The sequence below is a fragment of the Colletotrichum navitas genome (genome assembly GCF_030913465.1).
Source record: "Colletotrichum navitas strain CBS 125086 chromosome Unknown LY79scaffold_9, whole genome shotgun sequence".
NCBI classification, from domain to species: Eukaryota; Fungi; Ascomycota; class Sordariomycetes; order Glomerellales; family Glomerellaceae; genus Colletotrichum; species Colletotrichum navitas.
The window spans coordinates 434409-447666 of NW_026850555.1; the positions used below are offsets into that span (position 1 = coordinate 434409).

The 13258-nt window shown below is 47.3% G+C and overlaps 3 protein-coding genes and 1 non-coding gene across 4 annotated transcripts; all 4 read right to left on the reverse strand.

Annotated features, from left to right (window-relative positions):
• Positions 1–4811: 4811 nt before the first annotated feature.
• LY79DRAFT_542320 (uncharacterized protein) lies at positions 4812–5540 on the reverse strand. The gene has a single exon (XM_060556991.1). It carries the CDS (start codon positions 5176–5178, stop codon positions 4999–5001), a length of 180 nt encoding a protein of 59 aa, XP_060417965.1. The 5' UTR covers positions 5179–5540; the 3' UTR covers positions 4812–4998.
• Positions 5541–8527: 2987 nt separating this feature from the next.
• Positions 8528–9085, reverse strand: LY79DRAFT_542321 (uncharacterized protein; the record flags this gene model as incomplete). Its single annotated transcript, XM_060556992.1, has 2 exons — positions 8923–9085; positions 8528–8862 (listed from the first exon to the last, which is right to left on the reverse strand). Coding segments are annotated over exons 1-2 (176 nt in total), but the record flags the coding sequence as incomplete, so codon positions are not given.
• Positions 9086–9703: 618 nt separating this feature from the next.
• LY79DRAFT_542323 (uncharacterized protein) lies at positions 9704–9910 on the reverse strand. Its single transcript, XM_060556993.1, has one exon. The coding sequence runs from the start codon at positions 9889–9891 to the stop codon at positions 9718–9720; it is 174 nt and encodes a 57-aa protein (XP_060417967.1). The 5' UTR covers positions 9892–9910; the 3' UTR covers positions 9704–9717.
• A 2789-nt stretch (positions 9911–12699) lies between these two features.
• On the reverse strand, positions 12700–12780 carry LY79DRAFT_t59. Its single transcript has one exon. It is a non-coding gene; the product is annotated as a tRNA-Gly (tRNA).
• Between the last annotated feature and the right edge of the window lie 478 nt (positions 12781–13258).

Here is a 13258-nt window from a genome sequence, read left to right on the forward strand (position 1 = left end):
CTCATAGCCCTCTTCTGGCTAACGCCTTGCTCCTGATTGATGATGCCTTGCTCCTGATTGATGATGCCTTGTCGGTATCCTTTCCCTCAAGTAGGCATCTCTCCATTGGCTGCATGCGAATCAGCGCTGCCGTCAAAGCCATCAAATCAAATAACGCCAAGATTTAGCTGATTTGACTGCCTCTTCGCCAGTATTGGTTAATTTGGCTTATTGGCCAGTGTGTCAAATCAAATCCATGCAACACGTGACCAGACAACGCTAGCACCGATTACCCGATTAGGAAATACGTGAAGCTATTCACAACTGGTCACGATGTCATGAATGTACCAACTTCAACCCCAACAGGTATAACATTCCCCTTCAGCCAATTTTTCATCAGTTGTAGCTGACCCATTATCTTGGGCTTTATTGAGTGCCTTTGTGACGTCAGGGTCAACTTAGCAGTACTAAACGCCCTCTCACAGTCAGCAGCCATGGCTGGGATTGCGATTACATCAAGGGCCAGCTTGCTGAGGAGGTGGTACGTCGACTGGTGGTCTCTCCACCACTTGATAGGATCCTCTGTAGGTTGGGGAGGTTGCCTGAGGCACATCTCAAGCTCATCTTGTTGTCTAGATGTCTCACAACTACGTCTACTCTGTACCCACTGCCTGAAGTGACTGTCTTCGTGGGATGGGCGTGTGATCTCGAGAACAGACCTAGAGTTGTCAGAGACTTCCTCTGATCTATACCAACGGTCAAAGTAGTCTCTGAGTCCCTTCTTCGCGTCACGAACCCACTCAAGCTGAACCCCTTCGTCCCAGACTGCCTCAAGGTATGAGATACCGAGTGAAGGGTGTAGAATAACAGAAGCAGCAAACAAGGGAGACTCCTCCAACCTCGTGTAGTATGATGAGAGCTTCTGCCAGGCCAACTCAACAGAAGTACGGAGGTGCTCTTGGTATTCGGATGGAAGGCCCCGAAATCGAGCAGTACGTTGACTCGAGTGCTCTCTTATATGTTGCGGAAGTAGAGATGCCTGATGAGGCTGAGTCTGGCTGCCAAGTGACGATCGAATGGGACGCCCTGACCGAGTCTGTGATGGTTGGGAGTCATCCTCAGCAGTTAGGTCGATCGTAGACTCTTCTTCCTGCTGGAAAGCAACAGGATGGAGACCAGAATTATACAGAGTCTTCCAATTCTCAAGATGTTCAAGAAGATACTCCATGCCAGTCATGACCTCCCAGAGACGACCGTGCCCATCCCCCCTACCCCATCCCTCCGTCCTCTTCGTCTGCAGGTAGAAAGGCTCAAGGATAGATGTGACTTCAACCAAGACTTTCCAGTCCTCTGAAGAAAGGATGTCATCATCAGGTATTCTCTTATGGGCGTCATCCTGCTCCTGGGCCCAGTTGATGTAGGTCTCCATTTCTGCCCTCTTCTGGAGAGCTCGACGGATCATGAGGTATGTGGAATTCCATCTCGTCTCGTTGTTGAGGAGGTTTGACTCCTGAGACCCCTGGGTGAACAGTTCGAAATCTGACCCAGCATCAAACTCTTGGGCTGCTTTCCTGAATCGCTCAGATCGTTGAGGGGAAGCCCTGATGAACCTGACGATGTTGTGAAGCTTGCCAACCGGCCCAGTCTTCCTCCACAGTCTCAGATCTTCCTCCTCCTGTTGGACAGTCTGGTAGAAGAGTGACTCGGCCTCAAAGGCTTCGCGATCAGCACCAAAAAGGAGAGCTCGTGCCACCAGGTTGAGGATGTGGCCGTAGCATCGCATTCTCCTGGCCTGACAGTCACCCTGACCCATCGAAGGGTCGAGTCTCCTGAAGAGGGCAGAGATGCAGGTATCATTGTTCCTGGCATTATCACAGACAACCACACCCACTTGGCCAGTGATATCCCATTCCTGAAGAGTCTCGTAGAGGTTATTGGATATATTGAGCCCACTGTGATCGCCACTCATGTGGTTGAAGGCAATGAGACGGGACTGATGCCGACCCACACTGTTGAGAAAGTGGGCAGTGACTGCAAGGTAGGCGTAGTTGTTGGGTGATGTCCACAGATCGAACCCAATATGGATCCTGGTGAGGGCATCAGAAAGTTCAGCCTTGACGTAGGACTGCCCCCTAGCGAAAAGGTTAGGAAGATGCTCCATAATTGCAGTCCTGCCCCAAGGCACCTGTTCAACCAGGGAGGGGCTGTGAAGTCGTAGAAGCTGTTAAGCGAAGTTGTCCTGAAAGTGGTCGAATGATAGATCATTATTGATGATGATAGAGAGGCAGAGCTCTCTAACGGTGGCCACTTTGGCCTTCGGTACGTTGGATATCCTCCTCCTCTTCCGCGAAGGAGTACCATCCTCAGAGCTGTAGAGAGTCTCCCCTGAGCTTGAGTTGTCGGAAGGATCTGATTGTGTGATCTGATGGCATCTGTATACAGATCAGTTAGGATTGGCCATATCAGAAGATATATACATACCTTCGAAGGTGGTCTGCAGCAGAGCTGGAAGCTGCAGCAGAGAAGAACTCTGGCTTTCCGTTGCTGTCACATCGTTGACAGCACCAGTAAGCTGCAATTGGCCCCTCGGCGCCAAGCTCAACAAGAAATACCCCATGGTCCTTGATCCAAGTCTTCCTCCCCCTTCCTCCTTTACGCGCCAGCTGCTCTTCAACCACATATCTCTTGTTATGTCATGTGATCGTAGGGAGGTCGAAGATGCTTGGATTCGAAGGAAGTACAACGGAGAGACTATTTGCCACTTGAGTAGTGACTCTAGTTGGGGATCGAAGTCGTTGAAGAGCGTTGGTGGCCAAGGCCGTAGGGGACAATGTCTGTGAGGCATTGTTGATTGTGTTTAGTTCCTAGTACTGTTCATTACTAGGGTGTTTCAAAGGGGTATACAAATGGATAGGGACGCCCTTATAAAGGGTCAGGGAATGGGAGGAGGGGGGGAGAAGAAACAATTTCTGACGTACGGTTGAACTCATGATGACCAGAGTAGGCAAACCCAGGGTTCTGGCGATGTTGGTGATGTTGTTTGCTTGTGAGGCATAAGGAAGAAGAAGAGAGGTAGGAAGAGGGGGATCCAAGCCCTTTATACCCACAATCAGCGTCTCTTAGATTCGCAGATCACTCAAGAGCATCAATCGCCTGAAGAGAAAATTCATCTAGGACGGCAGAAAAAGAGCGTCGCGAAGCTTTCAGGATCAATAGTGCTGCAAGTAGAAAAATAAAGTTGGCCGCGTTGGGCGTGGATATTCGCGATGGGAGACATCTCATTGGCTATATGCACGCTTATATAATAAGCCAAGCCAAATCTACCCAATCTATCAAATTTGAGGGGTCAGGAATTGTTTATTTGACAGTTGCGAATGGCCTCAATTGTTTGATTTATTTGATTATTGGTTTGATAGATTGGCTTTGGCGGCAGCGCTGGCACTGGATAGGGATCATTGACAGAAACAGCAACCTATCCCTTGACCTGTAAAACGGTAGCCAGCCTAGCTGGTTACGGGGTGGTAGAATGATGACAGAAGCTAGTTGTGCTGGTCTGGATGGCTTTCTTGCCTAACCTATAGTATTGTGAGTTATTTTGGCACTTTTATGTGAGAACGCTAGGGACCTGACGATCCTGGCGCTGTAGGCTCTCTAGTAATTTTAGGGTATAGTTAGAAATCTTGAGCATGATAACTAGTAGGCTTGGACCTTTTTTTTTATATTTTTCCTTTTTTTTTTTTTTTCTTCTGCCTTTTCTTTGCCCTCTGCTGCTATGGTTTTACATGTGGGGCTGGCAGAGATAGTGTTTTTATAGTTGCTGTGGTTCTGGAGCTAAAATGAGCCTTTCTTAATTTGCGATAGCTAAAACTTACAAAGGCATAATGGGCTTTGCTTGATTTTGTACTCTATCTTTAGTGAGGGTAGTGTGGAGTGGCGGCTTATGTGGCTGAGTGGATTACTTTTGTAGGAATAATAGAGCTAGAAGTGGCTCCCTGGTAATCCGTCCAGATCTTGCTTATCTAAAAACTGCCTAGCATCCTATATCTGCTCTGTGGACGTTTGTCCTGCCCTTCTTGCTCTTTATACAGCTGGCATATTACTGCTAACTATAACTATGGCGCTAAGATTTGATGTTGAGCAGTATGCCCTAACTAGAACTCTGTTTACCTAAGGCTTTAAGCCTTAGCTAATGGCCTTAGAAGTAGCTGAGTCACCCTTGATAACAGGGGTTAGTAATCCAGAATGGGCTCTGCAGCCTGACCCAAGACTGCTGGTATTTGTGACGTAGAAGCCAGAGTTGGCTCTAAAACATGCATGGAATAACACTGTCAGCTTAGTACTTCTGCGATGTATGGCCTTGCACGTCGCTATCGCCTCAGATGCTGGCTTCTTTATTGCCCTGCCAACACAATATTCCACTAACGAGTGGCTGTAGCATGACTATTCCGCAGGTAGCACATCGTCCGTGAGTTCCTTAGTGATGGTCAGTACCTGCACATTCTTCTGATGGCCGCTACGGAATTTGTAGCCGTGCAAAGTGGCTCTCGGCACTACACGCCCGCGGTGATCGGTTCTAGATACGGGGTATTTGCGCATTTACGCCGTTGAGGACCACCGATTCGTGGCCGCATCAAGGATACCACCTCTGCCTCAGGGATTGATTTACAATATCTCATGTACCGCCGACGCACCAGAAGGTATGCATACTTGTTACGCCCACCCCACAGCGAAAAATATTGGCGAGGCGACAAGACGTACTTTGAACATACTCATTTGTGTAAGTAGTTCGTCTATCAATGTTCATCTTGACGCTTTATGTTCCTCCATTTTCTGCTTCTCGGCGCGTGTTAGACCTCTTTATTCTGGTCAAGTGGTCCCTATAGGTCCTGTAGGCAAGCATCTTTTCTGCCTCAGGAGTTCGCTGATATCTGTTTTTCAGACATCTCAGTGCTACACGAGGGGTATCAGCGTCTACTAGCCAGGACAGCATGGTCATCTCGATGATAGTAGTGATGTCCCTCATGGTTTTCTGAAGCGCATGAGTCCTGCGCTCATACTGCTTGAGCTCTTCAACATATACTCTACTATCTGCTTCGAATAGAGTAATCTGCTCGGTGGTTGGGTTGGCAGGTCTGTTAGGTCTGATAGGTTGACAAAGGACCTCATCAGAGTCTGGGTCACAGAACTGCCATACCCCATTCGACTTGGCGTTCATCCTGATGAAGGTGTACCAGTCTGGCCAGTCAGATTGACCTTTCAGACGAATAGTTGACTGATTGGTAGACATATTGACTGGCTGTTATGTCTTGCAGCTGGACAACAGGATGGATACTCGAGGATTGACCAGGAGCCTACCTGGGTTGCTGGTGATACCGATAGGTCAGGGGTATTGACTGTGCGAAGCTATTGAGAGCATCCAGTGGTCCGAAAGACAACTGGGCTCATGACTGTTGGGCAGCAGCTGACAGGCTTATACAAAGGTAGGAAGTCAATGAAATGGATTAATGAGTATATGGAATGTAGGAATATGGGAATATCCCTTCTATCTATATAATGAGTGGACGATCCCCTATACTGGCATATCCTTAGTAGACTTAGTCATGCTTGTGTAAGACCTTATAGTCTGATGCATAGTGCGACTATTGCTGTAACGAATGTGCTAGGATAGGCCTAACACTATATATATATATATATGTATGTATGTATAACTTATCCACAAGACTGAGTATAGAAGGGGTCTCAGGCTTATAGATCCCAGGGCCTCTCCATCTGTGCCCTCTATAACAGTGTATATAGAGGATTAAACTAGTATTCCGCCGTAAAGGTACCTACTTGGTTGATGACTTTTGTAATATAACAGGGGTCTCTCTAGAACATAGTAAGAAAGAGTTAGGCCGTAGGCCACCAGCAAAAAGAAAGGAAAAGAAGAATAGAATATGCACACAACACACCCCACTAAAACAACGTCTAATTATAACAATATACATAGAAAAAGATAGGCTTATTGATTCTTAGATCTATTCTAAAGGGAAAATTAGAATCAAGCCAAAGATCGCATGGTTGTGGCCAAAAGGGTGACTTTCAAAAGATAAAGTTAATGTATTTGCGGTAGTGACTGTGTGTGTTGCTAATGCTAACTAATAATGATACCCCTGGCCTATTGCCGCTGCTGGCCAAACTCTATATGAGCAAGGCTGGCAGATCACGTCTCTAACCCTATGTTTACTGGCCCCATTATAATAGTATTGTATGTTGTAGGCAGATCGCTGAGGGGAAGCCTGTTGCGTTGTTAGTCTAGACATTAGTACTAGGGGTGTGGTATTCAGTTTCCTTACCTATATAGACAGCTTACTAGAATTGCTATCAAAATTTGCATCTTCTGTGGCATTCGGCTTCACTGTGACCCTCCTCTCTACACATGTAGTAACAGCGCCACCCTCGTGCTACTAAACGAGAGGTAGCTGGTTCTGTTCCTGGTTCTGTTCCAGGAACAGCAGCACCAAGGGTGGCGCTAACAAAGATGAGAGTAACAAATGATTTAGGATTCATTATGTTAGAATCAGATAATAATATAATAAATAGAAAAGGAGAGATAATAGTGTAGAGGAGATAATAGTGTAGAGGAGATAATAGTGTAGAGGAGATAATAGTGTGATAGAGAAGATAGTTCAGAGAAGAAGTAAGAAGAAGAAAGATAGAGTATATATAGTTTCTATAAGACTATCAATAACTATGCCTACTATCCCTATTGTAAGAGACTAAAAGTTCCTTAAGGCTATCCTTGTTTTAATCTCTCTATTTGAGTTAGTGTAGATATTAATTATTGTTCAGCTTCCTTACCTGTAAGTAATACACATATTCTAAACAATGTTCCAAGCAATAGGTTTTTAATTTATCAATAGAGTACTGGTCCCGATTCCTTGCTATATAGTACATACTATATCTAATGTAGGCAGGGTTATTAGAAGAAGAATAAAATTTATATAGCAAAACCTGATATTTGTTCTACTAATACGGGTTTCCTACGCTTTTGCTATATTTTTAAAGTAAATACAGCAGAAAAATATATACGTTCCTTATGCCCTATCTATTCTAAGAGTAATCTACTATGTATAATAAAATAATTAACTTTAGCCTAATACTCTATAGTCACTATGATAACACTTCTGGATTAGCTTGGAGACACTGGCTGTAAGGCTTTTCCTAACTTTCTTTCTACTACCTTAGTTAACTGAGCACATATAATAGACTTTTTGTCAAAGTGACCAACTCGGCCCGGCCGATCAGCCCTATCCGGCCTATCCGCCCAGCCTGTTGACTTACGCTACTAGCTGTAGCTGTAATTCCCCTTAGTACGGATACAAACAACATAATACTTACTTGCACGCACATCCCTACCAGCTCATCGCAACCCCTCCAGCCCGCCAAAGCCCTAGTCCAAACCCATCACGTCGGAGACGCCGCCCTGGCCCAAGTCCTGCGTGTACGCGTACGCCGTGTCCTGCGCACGCCCTAGCTCCCGGCCTACGGCGGCGGCAGGCTGCGTAGCATTACTACTACGTCTCTAAAGACTACGTGCAAACTTGCACGCTGTGTGCTTTTGTACTGTTATATAAGTTGCTCGGGAACCGGAGTCGGCTTTCGCCGGTGTCGTCCAGAACCCGCTGGGGTAACTTCGTCACCCACATCAAACGCACCCGGTACTTCGAGTTGCTCTCAGAAAGCGCCGGCCTACGCTAGCTGGCTGCCCTCCCCCCCCCCCCTTCTCTCTCTCTCTCCTGCTCCCCCCGCCAACTCCCCGCCAGCCGCCCAAGGGCGACTGGGCCAGACCCGGGGTTTCTGCGTAGCATCACCACTACGCCTCTGAAGACCGACCACGTGCGATTTCGCACGCTGTGCGCTTTCGCACTGTTAAGTTAGATAAGTCGCTTGGGTTTCAGAGTCGGCTTTCGCCGTCGTCATCCGAAATCCCCCGCCAAAGCGGCATTAACGAGGGGCCCAGGGCCCCTAACGGATGGAGATCACCTACTACCTGCTGAATCGCGGCCTGCGGAGACAAGGTCCGGTGTATGAGCCCTGTGAGAAGGAAATTTATCTTGTATGCTGTATTTAGACCGTGAGAAGTAGCAACCGGGCGCCTTTTGCCCTTTTCAGGGAGTCCCCCGGCGTTAAATATTACAAACAAACAAAACAAACAAAAAGTCGTCCAGAACCCCCCGCCGAAGCGGCATTACTAAGGGTGTGGTCGGCCGCTGCTCATGAGGAGTAATTAGTGGCCAGGGGAGACTTTTTGTTGCTTGTGCTACCCCAGCTTTATGCCCATTGTACTACCAAAGTAGGTATAGTCTATAACCAGCTCACCGCTTACTCAAATAGTCTTCAATAACCCTAACCCTGATTATACTCAGCATTACTTTAATAATCTAGGCAGGCTAGCTAGCCACTAATTACGCTAGCTATTAATTTATTATGCCAAGATTAATAGCAGAAAAGCCTAATTTAAGTAACGCTTTCCCTCTTTTAGTGGTAAGTTGCAATACATTTAGAAAGATATATTGTATAAATCTAACTTTCTAGCTGCAGCAAGCATCTGGGCTCAGATACCCTTCCAGAGGGGTTATGCACGCCAGAAATACCCCTTGGCCACTAATCACTCCTCATGAGCAGCGGCCGACCACACCCTAAGGGGCCTAGGGCCCTTTACGGATGGAGACTACCTAATACCTTTTGAAAGGCTTTTGCAGCGTGTGAGTTTCTAAAGCGCTAGGGTGTCACACCACAACCAGAAGGCTTATACCTTTCTCATTTAGGTGGGTTGCCAGGGTTACATGTGCATGATACAAGATTGCCAGCAGGATCACAGCTGCCTGAGAACCCCCCAACCTTTTTCAATGATTTAGTAAGAAATTTCTATTAAAGATACGTAAGAATACATTTACTTACACTTCCACATTGCGCATTGCATTTGTCGCTGCAGATGCTAGCAGTGGCAAATACACTAGCCAAAGCAATAATCAGAGACGAGATAAGAGTGGTTTTCATAATTGTAGCTAGTATATATCAATAGAAGATACTAAAAGGTTGAGTGTATAGAAAGGGAAAGAAGTTAGTGAGAGATAATAATTTAAACCTCAGAAGACAATTTTAAAGAGTACTTATACCCTTAGAAATAAGGTTTATAAATTACAAGGTAACAGGGGGAAAGATAGTTACCACTATTCCATTACTCATATCCCTTTAGTTGTGAACTGAACTCACTAACCCCGAGGTAGGCCCACCCCCACTTTTACCCCTTAGTTTCAGACATACATAACAATACATTGTTTTAGAATGTGCATCATTATTAGAATTCTTACTATAATTATAATGACCTCTGGTTTAGGTAGCAGTTAACAGGCAGACACTTTGTGGGTCAAACCTTTAGCATTTCAGACTATCTCAAAGTACTGACCCACCTCCTCTTAAGTCACTTCTGTCGTCCCTACACCAACTTCAAATCCTCAACTCCAAATCCCTAACTCCTAAGTCAACAAAAAAAAAGAGCTTCTCTAATAGTATTAAGAAAGGGCAGGGCATCTAGGCCACCTAACAAAGGAAAAAAGAAATAGCAACACATAGGAAAACCACTTACACCTACAATAATGTTGTGAAGGGATTGGCTATGGGCCTTGATCAGGGAGGAAGATGGGGGTGGTTATGTTGTTAGAATTCTACGAACTGTTCTCCCCGAATTTACTGTTAATGCCAGTTTCTGCTCAAAGTGCTGTTTATGGCCCCGATCCTCTGTGACATTTCCATGTAGGTAACGCGGGTTGTTTGTCTGTCTGCAACTGCGATTCTGTCTTCGAATTGCTCCACCATGTCGTCGATGCGATGGGCTCGATCGGCTGGCCATTTTGGCTTCTCGGTCATGGGTGTCGAGTGTGTGGCCAGCGGCACGCGGGATTGCGTCTTGTCCAAGAGAAGAAGGGGAAGGACGGGTGAGGATTGGTCCCTAAACTCGTTACGCCAGAACTTGAGCCCGCCGGCCCAGCGTCAGGAAGCATAGTCTAAACGTTGCTACTGGCAAAATTCGTGATACTACATAGCTGGTGGCGCTGGTGGAGGGTTAGTACCGTTATAAATGAAATGTAACTCTCGCAGGACGACTTTGAGGCTGACACCATCCATGTTGATATGGTGGTAATTTAACTGATGAGGAGGCGGTATGAGGATGATATCATCCTGAGTAGAATGGTTTTCATGTTTTCACCCTGATCGAGTCTGTACTTATGCTCTGCTAGTGCCTTATAGACATGTTCTGCATGAGAAATGTAGGTGATCCCATAGACCTCAAGTGCCAGGTACGAGCTGACGCGGCTGCGGCGGTTGTTTTCGGTAGATGGCTGAGCGATTTGAGAACAGAAGCTGAGGGGGTTTAAGGACTTGAAGAGATTATAGACAATTGAAGCCTGTAGAAGGCCATAAACGCATGTTGAAGATGGGTTGTGTCATATCCAATGGTGTTGGTCAAGGCCTGTTGCTATCAGTGATTTATAGCATATTCTCTGGTCTTTCTGTCTCCATACCTTCATAAACAGAACAGAGCCTTCGCATTCGGTATGAAGATGCATGTGACCAACCTAGGGCCTGTGGCTTCGTGTCATATTTCTATAGCTTCCGCCAGTGACGACTTTGAGTCACTTCGGCTTATGTGTCAATTCACCAACAAATAGCACCTCCGTTACAAGGATTCAACAGTCAATGGGCACTTCCATCTTGTGGCTAGTAAATCGGTCCCCATGTTGCTGTCACAACCTCAGTGGTAGGTTCGGCAGTACCATCATCCATGGTATTGGCATCAAGCCACGGAGGTTGTGGCCAATGCTGTTATTAACGTGCAAGCACATATCTACAACAACGCCATTTTGAAGATCGTTCACACTAGAGTTGAAGTGAAATCTGATGCAGTAGTTACCTTACGTCGTTCGTGAGATAGTATTGAGAGGTCAAGGTATAGTATGTGCTAGAGGTAATGCGTATTAGCTCATACACATCGTAATAGTTACGTACTAAGTGAACTGGGTTAGATAGCTTTTACAAGTCTTGAAAATTTCCATCCAACAAATGTAACCTCCATGATACCAGTTAAGTGTGGAGACTATAAACTTGGGAAGGCATATTTTAGGTCTTGAACAGATGTATCCGAGAGAGAACGGACCCCCAGACTGTATCGACACATCCACTCAGCTTAGTCTCAAGATCACCAAGTCTTTGTACTGTATCACTAGCCCCTTGACGTCTGCATCGCAACGTACTCTTCATAAGATCTAGATTTGTAGCTAGTCACCTTCTTCGTGAGTTGCCTACATCAACATGCCGTCTCTGCATGTCTGCCTTGAATGCGCAAAGCTTTCAGGGCGCAGTATGAAAGAAATACTAAATAAGGATCAACTAAGCTGTGACATCAGCTAGACTAGAGAGGACGCAAAGCTACGCCAAAGTCTCTTCCCCGACCCGGATCATCTCTGGACCCCAGCTACTCTACTCGCCCCTCGGCCGCCGGCCCCTCGCCGCGCGGCACAAGGATGACGCAGCACGCCCCGGGCCCCATGTGCGCCTCCCCCGCCTCGTCCCTCGGGCAGCTTCCTTCCCCTCCTCCCTCTCCTCCCCCAACCGACTCGCCGAGCGGCCCGGTGTTGCGGCAGTGCATCATGGTGAGCCGGGACCGCGGCATCCGGTTGACGTGCCGGCACCGACAGCATCGCCACCGACACCGGCGGCGCGTCCGGTCGCCCGCCCACGCGTCAAAGGCCGCCCTGGTGGCGCCCCAGATGGCGTACTCTTTGTCGGCGTCGTCTACGACGGTGTCGACGGTGTCATCGGAGGCGACGCTGAGCTGGCTGTCCTGGCTCTCTACGCTACGTTGGCTGTCCTGGCTACTGGAGCACTCGTAAAAGTACTCATCCAGGTAGGAGCGGTGGCTGGTAACGTTGACGGCTTTCATTGTTGTTTCTTGGTTGTGTTTATCTGGTTTCTTGGCTGTATGTATGTGCGTTTTTGACTGGGTCGTTCTGATTGAAGTATGATCTCTGTGATGATGCTATTGTGATTTCTCTGTGGTCTTGTCCGAGGATGAAAGCCATCAGTACCTTCTTCAAAGGACCCCGGGGCCCAGCTGTATTTATGTAAGTTCTCCCTCACTTCGTTTCATACATTATACCTCTTCCATAGACTCATATGTGGTCTTGGTCATGAGAGAGGGTGACTGTGAATGACTGACGTACTCAAAACACCATGAGGAGTGATTCGACGAAGAGGCCGATCTCGCTGTGATTCACCAAGAAGGGAAATCGCCTGGGCTTCTTTCTCGCGGGCTGAGAATATGGCTTTCATCCCAACTCATCAACGTCATTCGTTCCAGTAGAACCTGGGCCAGTCACTGCAGTGAGATTAGATCATACTCAGGTTAGGTAGATATATACATACATATATATACAAGGCGGTCCTTCTCAACATCGCACAGGTGACACCAATGCACACACATGCCTCACACACATGCCTCTGAGAAGGTAGATAGTCACGTCACACCAACCGGGGCATCATTCCACACATGGTCTCTTAAATGAACCATCGAGCTCGGAGGCAAGAGGCAACCAGCAGCCAAAGAACATAAGGGTCAAAAAGAAATCTGAGTGAGAGCATTTCAAGAGACGCCAGAAGCAGGGCAAAAAATATGCGTGCGCCGAGGGGGAATCGAACCCCCGGCTCCCCGACGCTGCTTAATGGCAACGGAGAATTTTACCACTAAACCATCGGCGCTGTAGACAAGCTATCGTAGCTCGAGACGAGGTGCACAGTCGGCTGAAAATTGGGACTATAGAGTGAAAAAAATCCTGAAGATTGTGGACTGGGATGTGGGAGCAGATGCGGGCTCGCCAAAACAGGGAGGTCCACACGTGTACAGCAAGTACGGCAGTTGATCTCCGGGTCTGCGGATGCATTTTGCCGACGCGGCGGTCCACTTTCGGACCGGTCATGGCGGATATGCGGGCGGGTTAGTTCAAAGCGACATCCACGGAGGTTCTCAGGAAGTAACGAGCAGATATAAGGTAATAGGGGAGGCGCGGACGAGTTGGTGCGGTCAAACCTTTTGGCCTTTTCTGTGCCCGCGAAGAAGGGTTTGTGGCGACCAACAGCGACTTGTGACCCGATGTGCCGAGACCTGCCCACTTTTGAGGTGGAATGGTCATGGTGACACACCGTAGTGACTAGCGTGACAGGGCGACGGCAAACATCA